Source organism: Bufo bufo, chromosome 10, assembly GCF_905171765.1.
Source record: "Bufo bufo chromosome 10, aBufBuf1.1, whole genome shotgun sequence".
Taxonomy (NCBI): domain Eukaryota; kingdom Metazoa; phylum Chordata; class Amphibia; order Anura; family Bufonidae; genus Bufo; species Bufo bufo.
The window spans coordinates 60,746,505-60,769,660 of NC_053398.1; the positions used below are offsets into that span (position 1 = coordinate 60,746,505).

At 41.6% G+C, this 23,156-nt stretch overlaps 1 protein-coding gene across 1 annotated transcript in view; it reads left to right on the forward strand.

Moving 5' to 3' along the window:
• PLCB3 (phospholipase C beta 3) overlaps nucleotides 1–23,156 on the forward strand; it is a 163,527-nt gene that overhangs the window by 100,490 nt on the left and 39,881 nt on the right. The window contains exons 7-19 of the mRNA XM_040409852.1: nucleotides 97–172; nucleotides 2,917–3,017; nucleotides 5,066–5,232; nucleotides 5,306–5,452; nucleotides 6,213–6,370; nucleotides 6,449–6,531; nucleotides 9,080–9,164; nucleotides 9,729–9,912; nucleotides 11,077–11,181; nucleotides 11,919–11,983; nucleotides 12,078–12,174; nucleotides 20,153–20,237; nucleotides 21,753–21,877. Coding sequence (XP_040265786.1) covers nucleotides 97–172; nucleotides 2,917–3,017; nucleotides 5,066–5,232; nucleotides 5,306–5,452; nucleotides 6,213–6,370; nucleotides 6,449–6,531; nucleotides 9,080–9,164; nucleotides 9,729–9,912; nucleotides 11,077–11,181; nucleotides 11,919–11,983; nucleotides 12,078–12,174; nucleotides 20,153–20,237; nucleotides 21,753–21,877 — 1,478 coding nt within the window. The remainder of the gene's footprint in view (nucleotides 1–96; nucleotides 173–2,916; nucleotides 3,018–5,065; nucleotides 5,233–5,305; nucleotides 5,453–6,212; nucleotides 6,371–6,448; nucleotides 6,532–9,079; nucleotides 9,165–9,728; nucleotides 9,913–11,076; nucleotides 11,182–11,918; nucleotides 11,984–12,077; nucleotides 12,175–20,152; nucleotides 20,238–21,752; nucleotides 21,878–23,156) is intronic.

Below are 23,156 nucleotides of genomic sequence, written 5' to 3' on the forward strand. Positions count from 1 at the left end.
GGGGGCCAACCCTTTTTAGCTGAGATCTCTTACTGTTTCTCATCCACCACATACTGTACTTTGTAACTTCAGCATTTCTTGCATGTTCATTTCTAGTATCTTGAAGATGTTTGCAGCAGATAAGAAGAGAGTAGAAACAGCCCTGGAATCATGTGGGCTGAATTTTAACAGGGTAAGTTGTGAAGATGAATACATATAAAGCCATAAGGACATGTTTTCCCCTGGTTATTAAAGGAAATGTTCATTGCTCTCATGGTCGTCAGGAAAACTCTATCATGATACAGTACTATATGTGGGATGTGTTTCTCTATGGGATACAGTAGAAACAAATTCTGCTGTTATTTCAGTTAATGGGAATGATTTACCATGTGAAATGTAGATATTGTTAATGTCGGCTGTTATACCAGTATTTTCTCTCATATTAGTTCAAACAGGTACGTTCAAGCAGGGGCGATTTTCCACTGTGGAAATTCCACAATGGAATTTCCGCTGCAGATTTGTTGCGGATGTTGCTGTGGATTTTCCACGGATTTTGTCCAATGCATTGCAAAGGGTGAATTTTGAGGTGGATCTATATTTTTATTTTTTTATAGCATGCGGATGAGGTTTCTTAGTAGCTTATCCACCTTGCTGGTACAGTAAAACACTTCAGATTTTCCACACACTAATTCACACTCTGCATGAACGTACCCTAAGGCTCTATATACAGACTGGCGTAATGGCTTCCATGTTTACACAGTCCATAAGTGATATAAATTTTCAGCACTTTTATAACATACACTAATAACTTAGCAGACCACACTGTTTTGTTTGTCAAAAAGCATCAGGAACCAGACAGAACAGATATTATGTGTGAATGGAGCCTAACGTTACAATCCTAATATTTAATTGGAAAAAAAATCAATGCAGGTCCACAAGTCTGTACAGATTGTTTAATGGGGTTTGTCTTATCAAAATCAACTAAGATCTGGATGTTCGAATCGCCTACCATGTAAGATGATGAATGTAAACTTGCCCTCACTGTTTCTTAAGTACCAAGGTTTTTTTTCAGATAGTGGGAGGGACATGGCTGAACTCCTGGGACAAATAGAGAAGAATTCTATACATATTTCTGTTTTCATTGCAATGTAAGAAAAAACTAATCTAAGAAGAGGAAGAGATCATGGAAGGAATTGCTGGGATATTTTTTTTTTTTTAGTTTTCCATATTTAGTGTTCCTTTTTAGTGTTGAATCTCTTTTTATTGCATAGAAAAACAAAGCAATTAAACAGAGCAGCAATGACAATGTAGGCAGTAGATATCTCCAATTCCAGATCCAGATAAAACATGAAGTACAGTGCAAAGACGGACATAGAGAACGACATATCTCCCTGGGCCACACACAATGCGGCCTAAAGGAATCAGGTACCACATAATACATACATATCAAGTGGCTCAGCAATGGGGGAAACAAAAAGTGTAACTCATAGAGCCATGACTGCTGGAAGGAAAGGTAATAATAGCAAGTTAAACAAAGGGCTACTAATATGTAGCTCACGGTGAAACAGACCAAAGCGGTAAACTAGCATAGACAGGGGGACAGACGAAGACACGACAACGACAAACAAAAGACAGGGAAGGAAAGGGAGGAAAGGGGGGAAAGGGGAGGTGGGTGGGAAGAGGGAGAATGACTAGAAAACATATCAAGGAGGCCAGGTGCATTCACCTGTGCCCAGCCAGGTTTGGAAACGAGAAGAGCTCCTAAATTGCTGCCAGGGTTCCCAGGTCAGTGCAAACGTTTGGGTTCGGATATAGGCCTCGGCCTCCAACTCCTCCATCCTGAACAAGGCATCCAGGGCACGTATCCACGTGATTCTCTGTAAATTATCCGAAGATCTCCACTGGCGTGGAATAATCTGCCTCATAGATAAAACAAATGTTCTAAGTACTCCTTTTTTGACATGTTGGATCCTGCCCGGGAATATAGAGAGCAAAGCAATCAAAGGGGATGGAGGTATAGTACACCGGTAGAGAGCATTATACAGAGCAAAAACGTCCTGCCATAGTGGGGCAACCCCAGGACAATCCCACCAAATGTGGAGCATGGAACCAACCTCTGTGTGGCAGCGCCAGCAGGTGTTGGGGACCGATGGATAAAAATGGTGCAACTTAACCAGAGTCCTATACCAACGCGTTAGAATCTTATAATTCAACTCCTGTAGGCGACATGACATGGATGATTTATGAGTAAATAAGAGGGAGCGACTCCATTGCTCAGCGGACAGGGAAAACGTCAGTTCGTTCTCCCAACTAGAGGCAAACCCAACACTTCTCATCTGTTCAACGAGTGACAAGTCCTCCATCCCGCCGGCACCCAGCAAGCCATAGATCAGAGAGATACCATGATCCGGACCTGTGTTGGCAACACAGAGCTTTTTAAAATTTGTCAGATTAGTGTTCCTTTTTAAAGGGCATCAGCAGATCTGTACCTATGACACTGGCTGACCTGTTCCATGTGCTCTTAGCAGCTGAAGGCATCTGTGTTAGTCCCATGTTCATATGTGCCTACCATGCTGAGATGAAAATTATGTTTTAGTATATGCAAATAAATTACTGGTATGAGGCATTTGTGATCACATTTATACTTGCCTTGCTCTGTCAATCAAAGTGGAGAGGGCACTGCAGCTGCAGAGAGAGCAGAGCCTCTAGGTGTAATGGCAACGCCCCCGTTGCTCATAGAGGCTTGTTTGTATATATTAAAGCATAATTTTTGTACTTAAAGGCCAAATGCTGACAGATGCCCTTTCAGTACAACATAATTGACAATAATGATTAATCACTGTCTCGTACATTACATGTGTATATACCTCTTCATGAAGGTTATGGTATATTTGTTTCTTTTGCCACAAACATTGACCACTTTATTTTTACTGTTAGAGTGAGTCCATCAGGCCAGAAGAATATACCTTTGAAATCTTTGAGCGGTTTCTGAATAAGTTATGTCTTCGTCCAGACATTGATAAGATCTTACTGGAGCTGTAAGTTATTTATGTCTTAATATTTTTTTTATTTTTTCTAAATTCTTCATCAGTTTTAACAAATGTAAAAAAAAGAGAGAAGGAGTAGGGAGAACAGGGCCCCAAAAATAAGGGTTCACATTGAGCACACATAAACAGGTACCGTAGTTGAAGTTAAAAAGGGCACAGGGGCCTGACAATAAACCAGCATAAGCATTTTCACAAAAGTTTTGTGGAACAAACTGAAAAAAAGAACCAGCAAATATATAAAAGAGCGGAAAAAAGGAAGGAGACATGGGGAACACAAAGGAGAGAGAGTAACTGGGGACTTGCTGGGGCCCCAAAAACCCCACACCCCTTTGACTGTGCAAACTGAAAATCGAAAGGGAAACAAAAACTGACTTCTAGTCTGCAGAGTCCTTGTAGACAAACAGTAATACCAGGTCTTTAAGAACATTCCTTGCTTCCTTTTTTAAACTTTTTTTACACTGAAAATTTAATTGAATTACATTTAATTTTGCCTTTGTGTAAATATTGAGAAAATAAATCTGATATGGGCAACATGCATAAACATATCCCAAAATATGATGATCATATCGTGGGAAATATATGTTCAATTATGGTCCCTTTTTCAGCAGATGTATCATGGTCTGTGGTCAGCTTTAGTTCTGTGATCTCTACGCTAGAACTTTTGGATCTCAACCTTTCACCATCATATTTTCTACAACCATTTAACATCTTCTTTATCTGCTTATCCTGGATTCCTCTCATTGTAGATAGTTTACAAGCACCTCTCACCTTTTTAGATTTTTTTTCTTATTGCAAGACTTGGCCAGCAGTCATTCTTTCTGCTTTTCTAAACTTTCCCACAAGGCTTTAAAGCAACAGTAAAATGCATTCTAAAAGTATAGTTGGCCACCCTATTTGTCAGTCTGCAGAACTTCCTACAGCTTTGAAGAATCTTGTACAAATCTTGCAGAGAACACAGATATTTAAGGGTTTGCTCAAGGGGTAAAAAAAAAAATACAGATTTCTTACAAAAACAGCGCCTTATGTGTTCAGAGGTTGTATGTGGTATTGCAGATCAGATCCATTCACTTCAGAGGAGCTGAGCTCTAATACTAGACACAACCCACTGGTGGCACGACCAAAAAATGTGTGTGACTATTTTATATTGCTGGCTTGTGTGTGATATAGGCTTTACAATACCTGTTACATGCTAAAAGTGTTAGAAGTGAGCTGCTGTTTTTTGTGAATTACTTTGAAGACCGTGCTTGTAAAGTGGCATGCGACCTGTGACCAAAAATCAATCAGGTTTGGATTTTTTGCCTCTGTTGTTCCAAGTGTCGCAACACAACCCCTTTCATAAACAAAGTAGCGGTTCCAGCACTCGGGTCTTGGATAAAACCATTGATTTTTTGTATTTCAAATATCTTTAAAAAATGAATCCAAAATGGTACACAGCGGGACATCTCCCAACAGCAGTCAACGTGTTTTGGACTGTACTCAGTCCTTGTTCATGACATAACACCACTTATATAACCATTAATTACGATGTCACAGTGCAACATTGCGATCTGCATGTCGAACAACCAAAGGCACAGTACAGTCCTAACCTTAGACTTTCTTTTTTGCACGTTAGAGGTATCACCTTGACACAAAGTGGAAGGCACTTGTTATTTCAATAGAGGGATGAGATAAGCGGCTGCCAGACTCCTCTCTACACCAAGGATATGACATGTGAAAATGGACGCTTGTTCTCTCTCAATGACAGACATCAGTTGACTGATGTATTAGATATTGACTGGATCCTCCAACCTAAATCTACAGTCTATGACGAGCTTCATTCCTCGCCTACATACACAGCTCTATTCAGACAGGTGTTGTCACACTCCTCAATCATTAGTGTCACATTATACAGAAAATTTTCAAGAATTGTTCCATTTTTCTTATATTGGTTGTAAATTAGAGTTTATTTATTTCAGTAACTAATTTCTTGTTTTCTAGTTTTACATTATTGTCTTTGTAAGTAAACCTTCAGTAAATTTTCTATATCATTTCATACCCAGCGGAGCTAAAGGGAAGCCATATTTAAATCTTGAGCAGCTGATGGATTTCATAAACCAAAAGCAACGAGATCCAAGACTCAATGAAATCCTTTTCCCACCTCTAAAGCGGGACCAGGTGCGCCAACTCATTGAGAAATATGAGCCCAACAAACAGTTTTTAGAGAGGGGTAAGTATGAAAATTGGGCGTGATACCATGGGTTGTCCAGAAATCAACCTAATAAACAATCTCTTTGTTACAGACCAGATGTCCATGGAAGGCTTCAGTCGCTTTCTTGCTGGAGACGAGAACAGTATTGTGCCACCAGAGGCCCTAGATCTAAGTGACGACATGACCCAACCCCTCACCAGTTACTTTATCAACTCCTCTCACAACACCTACCTCACTGGTATGATACTCATGGAAGGGACACTTGCATGGTTATCGTTATTCTGTTTTTTACTCTACTAGCCTTCTGATTTTATAAATATATTGAATAAAGCAAATAAATGTCAAAGTGATTATTAGGAACCAATGTTTATAAAAATGCTTGTTCCCGATAACTGCCCTGTGTAAATGATTACCTGGGCAAAATGCTAGTTTGTCGGCTAAGCCAATTGCTTATGCAGCATAAGAAAGCATTGTTTGGTGGCAGCACATGGCTTTATGTACACAGGGATATGCAATCATCATAGTAGCAAGCATTCATATTCATATAGCTGCGATGATCGCTGCATGTAAATGCAGAATATTGAGACAATTATTGGGAACAAACCTTCCTAGAAATGCTTGTTCCTGATAATTGCCCTGTGTAAATGTGCTGCCAGTCACCCAACAAATGAGGAAAACCCTTGTTTATCGGGTGAGCCGTTGTTTTATGCAGCACAAAAAGTCCTCATTTGTCGGCAGAGCATAGCCCTGTGTAAAAGGTGAGTGCAGCTGACAAACGATGAGTCTGTATGGGGATGAACAACTGCAATAGCGAACATTCATTCCCATACAGTGAGAATGATTGTAAATGCAGCTGAATGAGCTGGCAATGATTGAGAATGAATGTTTTTTTGTTCCAAATGATTGCCCTGAGTATTGGGTCATTTAAAATAAAATACATGGGACACCTCACCTTCTCATGTGATCATACTTTTTATATGTCCTAACCCCTTGTGCAGCTGGGCAGCTGACTGGGAACTCCTCAGTGGAGATGTACAGGCAAGTGCTGCTCACAGGGTGCCGCTGTATTGAGTTGGACTGTTGGAAAGGACGCCCCCAAGATGAAGAACCCTTTATTACTCATGGATTTACTATGACCACCGAGATACCATTTAAGGTACTAAAAGTAATAGCTCCATCTTGTTTTTATTGTATCACAATTCCGTACGTTTCTTATTGTCTTATTTTATTACAGGAAGTAATTGAAGCAATTGCAGAAAGTGCCTTCAAAACTTCCCAATTCCCAGTTATTTTATCCTTTGAAAACCATGTTGATTCGTAAGTGTACTTTTTATTTTGAACAGGCGGTCTGTTGGAAAATGTTGGTGTCCATCATGTGGCAGATACGTTTTTGCATGCATTCGGTTTTTCTGTTCCTATGAACTAAAGAACTGAATCGATCTTTTAAAATATGCAAATCACTTCACTTCCAGCAAGTAGGGCGTCTACTTGCTGGTAGCCGCCGCAAAAAACCGCCCCCTCGTCCTGTTGATTGACAGGGCCAGCGAGCGCTCTCCTCCTCCAGCTGGCCCTGTCAGCATTTCAAATCCCGCGCCTGTCTTCATTCGGCGCAGGCGCTCTGAGAGGAGGCTCGCCTCCTCAGCACTCCTCAGTGCGCCTGCGCCGATGACGTCACCGAAAGAGAAGACGTCATCGGGGGTGACAGAAGCCCTTTAAGGGTGTCATTTATTAAGACCGGCGTTTTAGACCCCGGTCTTAATATCCCCTATAGCTGGCGGAGGATCAGCTTCCTAGCTGTCTTACCCTAAAGGGGTTATCCCATCTTAGAGTCTGTAACACTGCTCACCCACCGAAGTAAATATAAAATAGGTGCACACCCCTCTGGCTCACCCACAGCCTGTGTAGATATCAAAAATTAAAGTAATGTGTGGGGGGGCACTCAATTATCAAGGCCACATGGACCATCAAGCAAAACAGATAAAAGTTAATAAAAATATTTAATATACTTTAGAGATAAGACGCCACACAATAAAATTTGAATGAAGATAAATACTAAAAATGTAAATTAAAAAATAACCACCAATAGATATGAATCAGCAGCAATATGAGATAATAAATAGGAGTAGGAACAATATAAAATAACCAATAAATATGAATCAGCAGCAATATTCAAGCAGCAATGAAAAATAATAAATAGGAGTTAGCAGTAATATATCAGCCGAAATGGAAATAGCAGCATAGATCGCAATAGATCAGCAGCAATCCTATGTGTAACAAGATAGAAGAACCAGGAGCATCGAAGTCGCAGTATAAAAATGAATGTCCAGCAGTGGCTAGGATGAAATGTCCACCTGTGTTTCAACCCTGCGCATCTGATCATATAATGAATAAATACCGTTCTTCAACATGGAAGGGGCGTTTTGTTGGCCCCGAAACGCGTTTGGTAAAGAAGGACAGTAAACGAATTTACACTCCACTTATGCGGCTCGAATATAGGGACAATTAAGAATTATTCCACATACGGCGTGGAGGGGTAAAGTACATTTATACACATGTAAATTGTGCAATATGTAATATCTCTGGATGAAAGTATTGAATAGAGACACACATGTTGAAGAACGGTATTTATTCATTATATGATCATACTGCTATTTCCATTGCTGCTGATCTATTGCTGCTAACTCATATTTATTATTTTTCATTGCTGCTTGAATATTGCTGCTGATTCATATTTATTGGTTATTTTATATTGTTCCTACTCCTATTTATTATCTCATATTGCTGCTGATTCATATCTATTGGTGTTTTTTTTTTTAATTTTTAGTATTTATCTTCATTCTAATTTTATTGTGTGGCGTCTTATGTCTATAGTATATTAAATATTTTTATTAACTTTTATCTGTTTTGATTGATGGTCCATGTGGCCCTGATAATTGAGTGCCCCCCCCCACACACACATTAATTTCTATGGAGCCGCCGAAAATAGCCAAGCAATTAATTGGAATTAATGGGAGTGGTGCGCTCCCATTCACTTCAATGGGAGAGGCGGGGAGCTGCGCCTGGTGATGGATGGACCCCGGGGTCCTCCAGCCACAACTCTCCCTGGCTCCGTTCTCCTTGTAGGTGCGGGTCCCATAGGTGGGACCCGCACCTATCAGACAATGGGGACATATCCTAGCAATATGCCCCTTTGTCTAAGATGGGATAACCCCTTTAAGACCATTTTCTACGCTTAAACCAGGCTTACAAAATGGTAAATGAGACCCCTTCCCCGCCCACGCCACAACCATTTTATTAGACATGGCGTGAGCGGGGAGAAGTTGCAGAGTGCAGCGCAAAGGACCTTTGCACCACAATCTGCACCAGAAATACGCCTAATATAAGCATATTTCTGGTTAGTAAACGACCCCCCAAGTGTGCAGCCTAAAGTTGGTAACCTTGCTTGGAGCAATAGAAACTGTTGCCTGGCCATAGCAATAAACTTGTTCCATCATAGCTAATCTTCATTACTTTAAGAGAATGTTCACATGTGGCAGTTTTGTTGCAAAAATGTCTATGCCTCTGCAGCATGTGCATGCAAAAATATCTAAAACAAATCAGCTGCATATGACTATACCATCTTTAGTACTGAAATGTATATGGTCAATGAAAAGTACGATGGAGGACAAGAACTCTGTGTGAACACAACACACCCTGAGATACCTGGACTGGTATAGATAGCAGGAGCTCCTGATTGATAGTGGATATCTCTGATACTAAACTTTAATACTCCATTTTTATTTTTTCTACTCCGCCTCTCTTTTTTTCCCCTTTTCACCGTTTGTTTCTGAAATCAATAACTTGCCTCTTCCATCTTTTTTTGTAGAACAAAGCAACAAGCGAAAATGGCTGAGTATTGTAGGAACATCTTTGGAGACGCGCTCTTAATAGAACCTCTGGAAAAATATCCTGTAAGGGGACAGGTTATCCTCTTCACACAATGAAGCATACTCATACTGTGCATCTCATTTACTGCTATGGGGGTCCATCATTACTTTTTTTTTCCCTTTTCACTTATAAAATCCATATCTTCCATTCCTTTACTTATTGATTTTGGGCTGTCAATAGTCATGCTTTTTATTTACAGAAGCAATGTTACTTATGGTATTTTGTATGGCAATAATGCAAAGCTAATACATAATAAAGCCATGTGGCCTACTGCTGAATACTGAACTATCTAGTTTAGCCCTATACAGTTTTTATTGGGAAGTGTGATGCGCTTTCAATGAGTACAAATCAACTTGTTGTATAGTCGATCCATGCTTGTTCTGGACAACCACCGGGCCCATGGAAAAGGGCTTTAGGACCGGTACAATGTCATAGGTTTCAGATCCTAGCAGCAAGATTGTTATGGCTAGAAAGGTTATGAGTTGTTGGATCTATGCCATCTGCTTATCTGACCATGCGCCAGTCCATCTGTTGCATCTGTCGTTATTTCTACTTCTTTCTTCTCATTTCTCTGTTCTTTTCCTTAGATTCAGCCAGCGGTGCCTCTTCCAAGCCCCCAAGAACTCTTGGGTAAGATCCTAGTGAAGAACAAAAAGAGGCACAGAGTGGGGGGAAAAGGCTCTTCTGAGGGCAGTGTGAAAAGAAGAGTCAGTGAACAGCCGTCTAACACTTACAGTGACTCCTCCAGTGTGTGCGAGTCGCCTGCTACAGGTATGAAACTGAACTTATGTCTCATTGCTGCAGTTGTCTAAAATGCTTAAAGGGTTTCATCTTTGCTTTTGTGATAAACATCAGAAAACAGTAGGTAAAATGTACCTTGTGTTTCTCCAAACAGAGGTCAGTGCAGACCACCTGGCAGCCAGTGTACTCTCCATAACTTTGTCGCATCCAGCGCCAGTTCTAATTGGAAGAAAGCTTCCTAGCTGTCTTACATTCACCATAAACCAGGCGTAGAAAGTGCTGAATGAGACAGGCCTGCCGGCTCTTCCCACTCCACGCCCACAATTTTAGACATGGGCTGAGTGGGGAGAAGTTGCAGAGGCCATCTGCTCCTGAAATATGCCTAATGTAGGCATATTTCGGTATAACTGACCAGTTTTCTGGCTTACAAAAGAATTGTTGCGCAAGCCACATTTTGCCCACAAATTTGCAAATTTTTCCCTTTTTACATTGTGCATGACACTAATCAAAAAGCTTGAGCCAAAAAAATTTAAAGGATTTTGATCTTGACAGCCTGTCCTTGGGAAAGACCATCGGTATCCTATCAGCCAGGATCCCATACCCCCCAGTGCTGCCAACCAGAATTGTCATTATAGCTCCAGCAACACAGCTACACGGTTTCATCTGTGGGAGCAGCCGTGCCGCTACCACTGCACAATAGAGGACGCTGTGTTGTTGCGAACCTGAGCGACAAATAAACAGCTGATTGGTGCGGGTCCAGGGTGTTAGACCCCTGCTATTCTGATATTGATGGACTATACTGAGGATATGCCTTCATATGAATAACCCTTGTATTACTTCTACCAGAAAACCAACATAAAGTACATCAAAAATCTAAGCCAGCTGATGTAGATTTCCCTTTCTGCTGCACAGACCTACACGAGATACACAAGTGTAATATCCGTCAAATTTTCACCCAATATGTTAATTTTGTAGCAATTAATTCATTGTACACAGTGCTTTAATTCCGTGTAGGCAGTAGGCATTTATTTAGTTATAGGATGTAAAATGGATGAGATATTCAGAGAATTTGTACTTTTAATTATGATGTGTGAATTTCCTCTACCATACAGCATAAAGAACTGTAGTTCTGTGTTTTTGTAAGTCCAGTATGACCGAATCATACATTTATTTGTATTCATGCTCTGGCTGCAGGTACACTGGCCTCCGACGCAGCTGATGTCTCTTTAACGCTTTCCAACGGTGATGAGAAAATTGAGGAGAGGATTCCTAAGTGTGTAGAACCACGCAAGTCTATAGGTGAAATTAATATTCTGTGTAACTATGTCAACCTATATTAAAGCCATTGTCCAAGTGACAGAAAGCTTCAAAATTCTGTAAAAATTTAAAAATGATACCTTCCTCACTGAAACCCCAGCTATTCCTGTTTCATTACTTACTGGTCCCCCACTGGTCTCCTAGTGTCTTTCAACAGACAGGAAGTGAACACAGAGACAATTGTTAGCCACAGCAGAAACCCGCCTCAGCTAGTGGTAAGTTGAGTGGTCATTTCCTATGTGTTCAGAGACATTAGGAAGTAGAGACAGGTGGGACAACAGAAAGTGTCAGAACTGGAGCAGCCGAGATCAGTGAGGTGTGATTTTTTTTTATTTATTTTTTTGAAAGCATTATGAAGTTTTTACAAATAATTTTTAATCACCCGGTCCCCGCTGCTCTCTGTCGTAGAATGCAGTGGGTGACCTGCTCCCCTTTCATCATGAGAACTGGTCATGTGACCCAAGGGGAGCAGGTCTCTGCTGCGGCCTGTGATTGACTGCAGTGGTCACGTGACCCTCTGTTGACGGATGTCGATATCGGCTCTGCAGGGAGAGCCAGCCTGGGAGCGATAGAAACCAAATCCAGAAGGCGGGGACCAGGTAACTAGGGAACCACCATAAGTTGGCCACTGTGGCAGGTCTGTGATAGTCTTGGATAACCCATATAATGTAAAATAAATTAGATTTATCCTCACTATAGCTTTTTGTCATGCTCTTTAGACCGTGATGCTTATAGTGAAGAGGAAGAAGATGAAGAACCGACTGACCCAAAAAAGTCTGATGAGGTAAAACTGTGACAAATAAAGGATTCCACATGACTTGTGTCTACTTTATTATTATTCTATGGTTGATGTTTGACTGTTGCCCTTTAATTTCCAGGGAACAGCAAGTAGTGAAGTCAGTGCCACAGAAGAAATGTCCAATCTTGTTAACTACGTGGAACCTGTTAAGTTCAAGTCATTTGATGTTGCCAACAGTGAGTAGCCTACTGGCTTAGAGAAGTAGCTGAGATATCTGGTGGTGGGTTATAGCTAGAAAATATTGAAAAGGAAAAGCAGTATGTAGCTTGTTAATATATTCACGCATTTGTTTGAGTATGGGATCCACGAAAATAGTACTCTAGTCCACATATATCCAGGATTGCCGGAAAATATTTTGCTACAGTTCATTTGGAAAGTCTTCAGACCCTTTCACTTCACTTTTTTCACATTTTGTTATGTGAAGTATTCAAGTTTTCCCCATCATTCTGCACTTGATACCCCATAATGTAAAAAGTGAAAAAAGAATATTAGAAATATTAGCAAATTTATGAAAAAGGAAAAACTAAAATTGTGCATGGATATAAGTATTCAGACCCTTTGCTTTGACACTTGACATTTAGCTCCAGACTCCCATTTTCGTCTTTGAGATGTTTCTGCACCTTGATTGGAGTCCTCCTGTGGTAAATTCAGTTGATTAGACATGATTTGGAAAGTCACACCCCTGTCTTTATACAGTAAGGTCTCTCAGCTGACCATGCATATCAGAGCAAAAACCAAGCCATGAGAAGGATAAAGACCCTGTAGAGGTTGGAGACATGATCGTGTAGAGGCACAGATCTGGAGAAGGGTACAGAAAAATTTCTGCTCCACTGAAAGCTCTCAAGGGCATAGCGGTCTCCATAATTCTTAAGTGGAAGAAATTTTTAACAACCAGGACTCCAGGAAACCAGGCACTACTCATGACCTGCCTAATACCATCCCTACAGTGAAGCATGGTGATGGCAGCATCATGCTGTGGGGGTGTTTTTCAGCGGCTGGGATAGGGAGACTGGTCAGGGTTGAGGGAAAGCTGAATTGCACAAAGTACAGAGATATTCTTAATGGAAATCTGATCCAGAATGCTCTGGACCTCAGAGCGAGCCAAAGGTCTACCTTCCAAAAAGACAGTGAGCCTAAGCACACAGCCAAGACAACACAGCAGTGGCTTGGGGACAACTTTGTGAATGTCCTTGAGAGGCCCAGCCAGAGCCCTGACTTGAACCCAATCAAACATCTCTGGAGAGATCTGAATATATCTGTCCACCGACGGGTTCCATCTAACCTGGCAGAGTTTGAAAGAATCTGCAGAAAAGAATGGCGAAAAATCTCCCAATCTAGGTGTACAAGTGGCATCATACCTAAGAAGACTGGAGGCTGTAATCGCTGCCAGAGGGGCTTCAACTAAGTCCTGAGTAAAGGGTCTAAATACTTATGTCAATGTAAGATTTCCTTTTCAATAAATTAGCAAAGATTTCAAACATTCTGTTTTTATTATGAGGAATTGAGTGCAGAATGATTGGAGGGAAATTAGATTTTTTTTTAATTTTAGCATAAGGCCGCAACATAACATAATGAGAAGGTGTCTGAACAATTTACTAATGCACTTTAAATCAATATGTAAATTTGTTAAACAAACAATCATGTATACCAACTCCCTTACAAACCAAGAAGGGGGAGAGAGGCAATTAATTTTTTTCTGTATCTGCCTTTATTTTTAACAAATGAAATGGGATGTTCAGCCTAATCAAAAAAAATAACTATGAGCCAGCAGGATTGTGTTAAAAAAAAAACACTTATCTTTTAAAGTGCCCTCTGTTCCAGTGCTGCAGTCTTCGTCAGACCAGAAGAACCAGGGACCTAGTCTAGGTAACAAGACTGCTGCAGCCTCTCACTGACCTCATGTCACTAGCAGGCTGAGTGGCTGTGGTGCTCTCGTGACCAAGTACATGTCCCAGTCTGATACATGCAGCGAGCCTTTAAGGAGCTGGAGCGAAGGATAGGAGTGGTACTGGCTCTGAGTGTAGGATGTGTCACAGTGGTTTCCCTCAAGCCATTGCTCCCTAGGACCAGTGCAGCAAGAGAAGCGTGCACCCAATATTCCCTTGGGGCACTCCCTTTAGTAAGGGCTCCTTCCTGATGGTAGTTTGGGGTGCCCTTGATGTTGGTGGTTGTATGGGTGCCCTGCAGCAGATGTAGTAGTGCAATTGCCAGTGTATAGTGTGGTAGGAGTCAGGAAAACAGGCTAGAGGTAGAAGAATAAACATCTAATTTTACTTGAGTGCAAGATAGGAGTTTTAGTACATCCATCAATAATCTGTACACAGAAAATTATTTTCCCAGATAGTAAGATACGTCTGGCAAAGTGACGTATAATGGTACTCTTGGTATGCTATCTTGCTAAAGTCTCTCTCTCTAGAATCTCTGGCTGGTAACTGTAATCTGGCAACTATGGCTGTAGTGTCCACTGCGGGATAAAGGTCTTTAGAAACACGTCTGACCAGGATGTGGTTAAGTGTGATGGATGTCTTAACTATAATCCTTCACAAGCAGGTCAGCTGTCGTTAGTTAGCTGTAGTCACAGGTTACGTTGCTGGCTCCTATGCTTTCGCCATGCATATTCCAAGTTCTTCTTTCTTTCTCTCTTTCTGGCTGTTACGGAAGCAGTAACTTTCATAGAGATTGGTTAGTCTCTGAGGAGAAGGAGCATATGGACTTGCTTCTTTTCTCTTCAATAACTCGAATAGACTTCCACTCTAGACAGGAATTAGGACCAGCCCACTCCTGCCAAGAGTGGAGGAACAGGGACCCTGTTCCTGCCAACCATACCATGTCATGCTGGTTGTACAGAACATTAGATTACAAACTATTTGCAGATGCCCCCGGTAGTACTGGGGTACTGCACACAGAACACTGGGAGTTGTGCACTGGAACAGATAGTGCTTTGAATGTGAGTGGGTCAACCTCTTTTAAAACATCAATAAAAAGAAAGCAGCAGTAAAGATCATCTGGTTGGGGAAATAATGTTTTTAGGTTATTAAAATTTTACTCATTTTCAAAAGATTCAAAATAGTTAACGCATTAGCAAACACATTTCATTTAACATTCTCAAGCAAAGCTGTATTTGGAGGAATTCTGTTTATACAGTTTCTTTGCTGTGTGTAATGAAATTACAAGTTCAGTCTGCATTATAGCTAACAGGGGATTTACTATTGTGTCACTGCAAACGTTAAGCGGGCAGTCTGGCTTAAGAAACACATTATAAAATAATCTGGGCTTTTGGCTCAATGCGGAGGTCCTATCAGTGATTGACAGGATCAGTGAGAAGGCTGTCAATCAGTATTAGGACCGTCCTCTTGACTCCAAAGCCGGAATTTAATTGAATGAATTGTTCCACAAGACCATACATCAGTCCACTCAGCTCCTTCTGCTCGACACCATGTTCCAGATGACAACAGCTCTCCTAACATGTCTTGAATTTTCTCTTTCATTATTAAGGGGACCTGCCAAAAACCTAAACGTAACCTAGTTACAAATTTAATCCACATAAAAATGACTGTATCCACATCAACATATGGAAAACAACACCTCATGCAGTCACCCAGGCAGAAAAAAATGTGAGCTCTCATTTAAGCTTAAAGGGGTAGCCCCATCTAAAACAATAGGGGCATATCGCTAGTATATGCCCCCATTGTCTGCTAGGTGTCGAATTGAAGTGAATAGAAGCAGTGGCCGCACGAGTGTGGTGTGCTCCCATTCAGTTCTATCACGGAACTGACAGAAGTGCTTAGCTATTTTCAGTAGCCCCATAGAAATAAATGGAGGGTCGGCAGTCTGGCTTAAGAAACACATTATGAAATACCTTATTAGGGAGTTCTTAGTAAATCAAAGCAAGTTCCTCTTTCAGGACCTTCATTTACTACATTGAAGGAATGCCCAACTGTGAAAGTAATGGTGAAACTTTCACTGTCTACCGCTATAGAAATGTGTAATCATTAAAACATAACTTTTAATGTATAAAGGCTAAAAAAGCATATAATAATGCACTTAAATCAAAAACCCCATTATAAGACAGAGAACGCCAAAACATGTATACCATCTTGCACATATATATATTTACCAACAAATTGAAAAAAGGCGGGTAAGAAAGTAAATGAACCTTACCAATCCTGTAGTTCTGCCTGATGTGAGCGTAGCTCGGAATGGAGTGCAGCAAGCGACAAATCTCTCCTGACGCTCCTTATCAAGATGCTTTTCTTTTGATGTCACACACGACTTCAACACGTGATGGGTGGGGGCAGGGACCTATTCTGTTCTTAGTATTCCCTAATCAAGTTGTTAGATCCTAATGACCTCCTAATACAGAGTCATCGCCCTTAAAAGAGCGTCCCCGTCTGGAACCTTGACCTGATCTCAAGGTCCTGGGCAGCCCTCACGCTGTAGTACAATATATATGCTGGAAAGGTGGTATATTGAAAAGAACCAGAAAGGTGCACCCAAAGAAAATAAATAACAAATATAAAGTGCAAAGAAAACAATAGAGAAGTGCAAAAGAAACCTATAACGTGTTCCAACGCATTTCCTCTAATTATTGCTAGCCACAGAATCATCAGGGGACACGGGGCTAATGTCTCCTGAAATACTAACATATAACAGGAGAAAGATAGGACAATAAGTACTGGGTTTCTTCATATAGGCAAAAAGGTATATCCATATTCCCCTATATAGAAACCAGCAATGCACTTACTTCTAGTAAGGAATGTAGATAATCCCCGAAGAAGTCCTTGAATAGGATGCAGAATCGCAATTCCACTTATGTGTCATAGATTAGAGCATGCATGTGATAATGCTCCTTAGGTAGGTGGGACACTACCTGGTTTTAAGTGTCCCTGGTTAATGCTTGGCGTCTCTAGCAGCGATGAGCTGGGCATCGCGCTAGTTTTAAACAAACAGGTTCTCCTCCATTATGATGCGTCGTGGCTTCAATGCGCAATCACGTCGCGAAAAATATGTGCATAATAATGAGGGAGGTCAAAGGGGGTGTGAACGGGAGCAGTCAAGTTACAATGTGGAAAATGTGACAAGAAAACCGTTGTGCGATGATGTGGTTACACCAGACCGAAGGTAAGTGTCAGCAACAGGGGATGATGAGCGCTTGGTGCCCTTTGAACATCCCCGCACCATCTACATCTATTTCACTATATGGCCACTCCCGCCTGTATGCCACCTATTGTCCTCCTCCCCTCCCTTGCCTTTGCGCTCCATCGTGGAGCGCATCAGATATCCGCACTCCCCCATCAGGGGCTACTTCCGGTTGTGCTCATTGCGCTTCACGGTGGAACTAATCGCACTCCGGATGCGGTCCCCCGACAACTTCCGGTATGTCACTTCCAGTATCGGCACTTTAGCGCGCCTTTTAACCTTATTATCGAGCCACAAGGCTATAAATAGTTGTTAAATAATTGTTATGTGCTATAATTGCTTTTAACCATCATGGATGTATTGTACCTGCTCCTGAGGAAGGGGAATATTGTCTCCGAAACGCATTGAGCCACATATTGTTTTACTGAAATAAAAGAATTGATCAGAAGCCTCCAGACATGCGCTGCCATCAATCTTTAACATCTCTACATACGATCCTGGCCAGGGGGGTTCGAAGTCTCAGGTGTCTTGAGGTTATCCTGCTGACTAACCCCCAGCAAAGTGAGTGCATACAGATTTAATTTTTAATTTTATTCTATTTTAATCTATTTTACTATTCATTTGATGCTCATGCTTATTTTAACTGATAGCGTAAAATATTTCACCTGTGTATTTCTTTACTGGGATCTGGAGTCTTTACCTTCACCGAGACATTTGTAACTGCATCTTTAACTCTCTTACCGAGTTCACTATATCCAATACTAAGGGAGTGGCGCTTATCATCCCCTGTTGCTGACCCTTACCTTCGGTCTGGTGTAACCACATCATCACACGACGGTGTTCTTGTCACATTTTCCTGATTACCTACGTTTAGTTGTTTGACTGCATCAAACACTTCTTTATAGGCTGCCTTCCCCTCCCCTATTATTAGTTACCCTTTTTTTCTTTGTTTTATTCTCTATAAAATCCACCACTGTTGGCGCCCTACCTTCTTCATTCCTTCTGGGATCTCACAATCCCCTAGGATTGGATTAACTTCTTTTTTTTCTCTGTTTTCACGGCCTTCAAGTTACAAAGGGCAATTCCTACTGAACAATTGAAGGGGGGGGGGGGGCGCGATACTCATCCCTCCTACACTGCCCTGTCATTCCGCAGGGCTGGATCATTATATTGCGCCCAACTGTCAAATAACATGACAGGCGCTATGTCGTTCCCTACATGTTTTTCCCACGTATTGTATGCCACATTCGCACGTCATTAAATATACGACTTCCGTTGTACGACAATTTATGAAGTCATGTATATAATTAATATCTTCCATGTTGTTACTGGTAAAGGATTTCCCAGGTTATATAAAGTTGCAAAAACTGCAATTACCGCATCTAAAGCAGCCTTTAACTGGATTCTCAAGCCACATTCGTGGTCTATCCGGTGACGTAAAGTGGCTGTGTACCAATTGGTGCCTTAAACTTTTGCCCCTTCTAAACGTAATGGTTGGTTGAAGGCCCAGTACTTCAGATTTGAGTTTTGTCTGGGTAACCATGTGCCCAAAATCTCGCTCTAAGATCTCTATCCTGATGTATAAACCTATAGCCTGATGTATAAACTCGGTTTGATCAGAGCAATTACGTCTCAGTCTTAAATACTGTCTAGTGGGAATTCCGCATTTAGTGAGGTGGGATGGTTGCTTTCCCATCTTAGGAGAGAGTTTGTCGTGGTGGGTTTACGATAAATGGTAGTGTTGAGGCCCCCCTGGTCGTTTCTGGAAATTAAGATATCCAGAAATGGTAGGCTATCTTTTATAATCACGGATGTGAATCGTAGGTTCACATCATTCACGTTCAATCTCGCGACAAAACCCTCAAAGTCGCTCACCATCCCGCTCCGGATGACAAAGATGTCATCTAGGAAGCAGGACCAGGGGACAACTTTGTCAAGTCCCTCAATGGGGACCTCTCCGAACACAATAGTCTTCTCCCAGCAGCCCAGGAGAAAATTTGCATACGTTGGCGCACATGAGCTACCCATCGCATTGAGGTAGGAACTGTTGACCCCTGGCCTGAAGATAGTATGCGGAGGCACGTATACCCTCCTCAGGATTGGTAAGGTTCATTTACTTTCTTACCCGCCTTTTTTCAATTTGTTAGTAAATATACGGTATATATATGTATGCGCAAGATGGTATACATGTTTTTGGCGTTCTCTGTCTTATAATGGTGTTTTTTGATTTAAGGTCATTATTATATGCTTTTTTTGCCTTTATACATTAAAAGTTATGTTTTAATGATTACTACTGCTCTCATTCCACATTATTACCAAAGTGTAGAGAGGCTACAGTGATCATCTCTCTTGCATTACATGGAGATCCCATTGAATTCAAAGGGCATTGTGCAATGCTTCATTTATACTGTGGTGGCGTTGCTGCAGCTTATCATTGGAGGTCTCCAGCCAGACGCCCTTTGATGAGCTCATCGTTGTGTGACCCATTTAACAAAAATAAATTATTCATAGCAGACAACCTCGATAAATCTTCCTCACTTCAATCAGTGACTAAAATCAATGTATTTTCATGAGCGCACGTCAAGTACCCACTTTTAAGTCCAGTCAGAAAGGGTTACAAGTGTCTGGTAAGATGGATGGATGAGGTATGTGCAGCAAATACTCTTAGGGTAGGTTTATACAGAATTTTTGGAAGAGGTTCGAGAAGTGGATTTGAAAGGAATCGGAGATATAAAGGAAGAACTTATACTTCTCCTTTGTGCTGGCTAAAAAATCTGCAGGAAATCTCACTCAAAACCTCCTCCAAAAAAATCGGTGTGAACCTACCCATATACCATATAGCTGTTTAAAGAAAGCTGTTCATAATTTATTGTACTTCTTTTTTTTTTTCTCATTTTTATTTTTCTATACTTTAATTCTTCTTCTAACCCTTGTATTCTGCCCTTTTCCACCATCTTTTTCTTATTCCGTCTTCTGCATTACTCATCTTCCTTTGTTCTCGCTCTGTCCCTTCAGAGCGGAATAAATATTATGAAATGTCTTCCTTTGTTGAGACTAAAGCACTGGAACAGCTTACTAAATCTCCCATGGAGTTTGTGGAGTATCCTTAGAGACCTTTCTTAAAGGCAAATTGTACCTTAAAACAAAAATATGGTGGTGGTCAGTATGTGAACACATACTATAATGTATATAGATTAGTTAAAGCCTATGTACACAATCAAACCTTGCTCCGGTGCATTTAAAGGGTTTCTGTCACCCTGCAAAACTCATTTTTTTTTTTTTTGGATAGTTAGATTGCTCATAGTGCGATATAGCAGAATATAATGCTCTTACTTACATTCATGCGGCCGATTCTTTATAAAACGAACTTTTATAATATGTAAATTCGGGCTCTACCAGCAAGTAGGGCGTCTACTTGCTGGTAGCTGCTGCAGAAATCCGCCCCCTCGCCGTGTTGATTGACAGGGCCAGCAGTGATCTCCTCCTCCGGCCGGCCCTGTCAGTAATTCAAAAATCGCGCGCCTCGCGTCATTCGGCGCAGGCGCTCTGAGATGAGGAGGCTCGTATCCTCAGCACTCCCTCAGTGCGCCTGCGCCGATGACATCACCGAAAGAGAAGACGTCATCGGCGCAGGCGCACTGAGGGAGCGCTGAGGAGACGAGCCTCCTCATCTCAGAGCGCCTGCGCCGAATGACGCGAGGCGCACGATTTTTGAATTACTGACAGGGCCGGCCGGAGGAGGAGATCACGGCTGGCCCTGTCAATCAACCCATTGTCTGCTAGGTAGATTTCCGGGGCAGGATAAGGCAACGGATCTTCCATGCACAGCAGCCAACAACTGGCTGAACTTCAGGTCCAAGTTGAAAGAGCTTGGTATATCACAAGAGGATATCCGGCATCTGTATGACCGTTACCATGTCACATTGGTAGCCAGTATTGCAGCAAGGGGAGATGCCACCCAGTATTAATTTAACCCTGCCTCCACATATACCCTGCTGCAAAACTCAAGATAAAGGGGGCATCACCTTGGTTGTATGATCATTGACCAAGCACTTGTAGCAGGTTATACTTCAATCTCAGCTCAGTCACATTGGGCCTCATTTATCAAAACTGTCTAACTGGAAACGGTGTTGGTTGCCCATAGCAACCAATCAGAGCTCAGCTTTCATTTCTTAAAGGGCTCTGAAAAAATGAAACGTGAGCCCTGATTGGTTGCTATGGGCAACTAAGACATTTTTCCTGTTAGACAGTTTTGATAAATGAAGCCCAACGAGTTTTCTAAGTGTTCTTGTTTTTATTTCTGGGTAGTGTATACAAATAACGTAAACTTAGACAGGCAATCTAAAGATGTGCCAAAAGTACCGCAGTGGCTTACGCTGTATGATAGATTCGGTGCATTGTTAGATGCCGTTTTCGAGCTTTACACCGCCTATTGGCTGGCAGGTCAATTTCCGCACAAAAGAAAAAAGCATTACATTCTCCTTGTCTTATCTCCTGACAGTTACTCCCCCTGACATGTTTTTTTCCCCTCCCTGCTCCACATCTATCTTGTGTTCTTTTACTATTTGCCTTTTCTTTCTGTTTCCACCTGTTTTTCCTTCACTTCTGCTCTCAGATATAACAAGAAGCAGCTGAGTCGTATTTACCCCAAAGGAACAAGGGTAGATTCCTCTAATTACATGCCCCAGGTTTTCTGGAATGCTGGGTGTCAGATGGTGGCGCTAAACTTTCAGACAGTCGGTAAGTTTGATTTCTTCTGTTCTACAGAATGTATTTAATACAATATCTTGAGTTTATTTCATAGAAAATTAATGAGCCTCGTTTATCAAAACTGTCTTAGTTGCCCATAGCCAGCAATCACAGCTCACCTTTCATTTCTTAAAGTGTCCTGAAAAACACTGTTGGACCGTTTTGATAAAGGAGGCCCAATATGTTGAACTTAATATCTGGCTATATGGGACTGTTCACACTTGTATCGGTACATTCAGTCTGCTGACTTCTATGTAATGTTTAATTACCTTTGGACTGAATTATCATCTTGCTGCATTGACACTGGAAAAATGGTGCTTGTAACGGATCTCCTGACACCCCGACTGCGTACCTCGGTTGATGGATGCTCCTAGTGCTTCCCGAGGACTCCAAGCACTCCACTCGACACCGATACCACCACAGGAACCAGGAACAGGAACAGCTCTTACAAGAGCTAGGAGTAATACGTTAGGGGAGTATACACGTATAGCAATCCCCACACACATGAGACGAGGCTCTATGTTGAATGTAAAACAGGAACTCTTTAATGGATTATTTTTCAGCCTTTTATGCAGGTCTCCTAGCAAGGGACACTCCCCCTGGGGCCCTTGTAGAAGACTGTGACAGTTTATATTTTAGCCAATCACATGCATTTACAGTATTGAAACCTTCCCAGCAATTGTACACAAAATCCCCTTCCCTCTGTCTGTAACGCAATCATCAAAATACAATGGGCATAGTCTTTGACGCAATCAACAAAATACAATTACCAAAACACATTGGGCTCTGCCTGTGATACAATTACCAAACATAATGGGCTAACTTAATCACTCACAGACAGAAACCACACATTTTCCCCAAAACACAGAAAACCCCTCAAAACCCCACATATCCCCATAATTTATACATCCATGGATAGCTCTGATCTGGGTAAAAAACATATCCAAAAATCACCCAGATCCGAGCAGGGGTTCCCGAATTCCATGGAAGTCACATTTGGCCGACCGCAAGCATGGCTTTCCTGCCCAAAACAGTTCCACAGATTTAAGCTGTGCGGCCGGTCTGTCTTCTCCTTCCAAGTTAGTATATGGGCCATAATCCTGAGGCAAGAGGCTGGCAAACAGGCCCCTCCAAAACCCAGTGGCGAGGTTAGTTTCGCCACAGTGCTGCCACCCATATTACACCACCAGGTAACTGCCACCACTCTTATCTTCCTTACAGCACGCCTGTCACCATGAAAATATAGTACAATCTGCAGGCAGCATGTTAT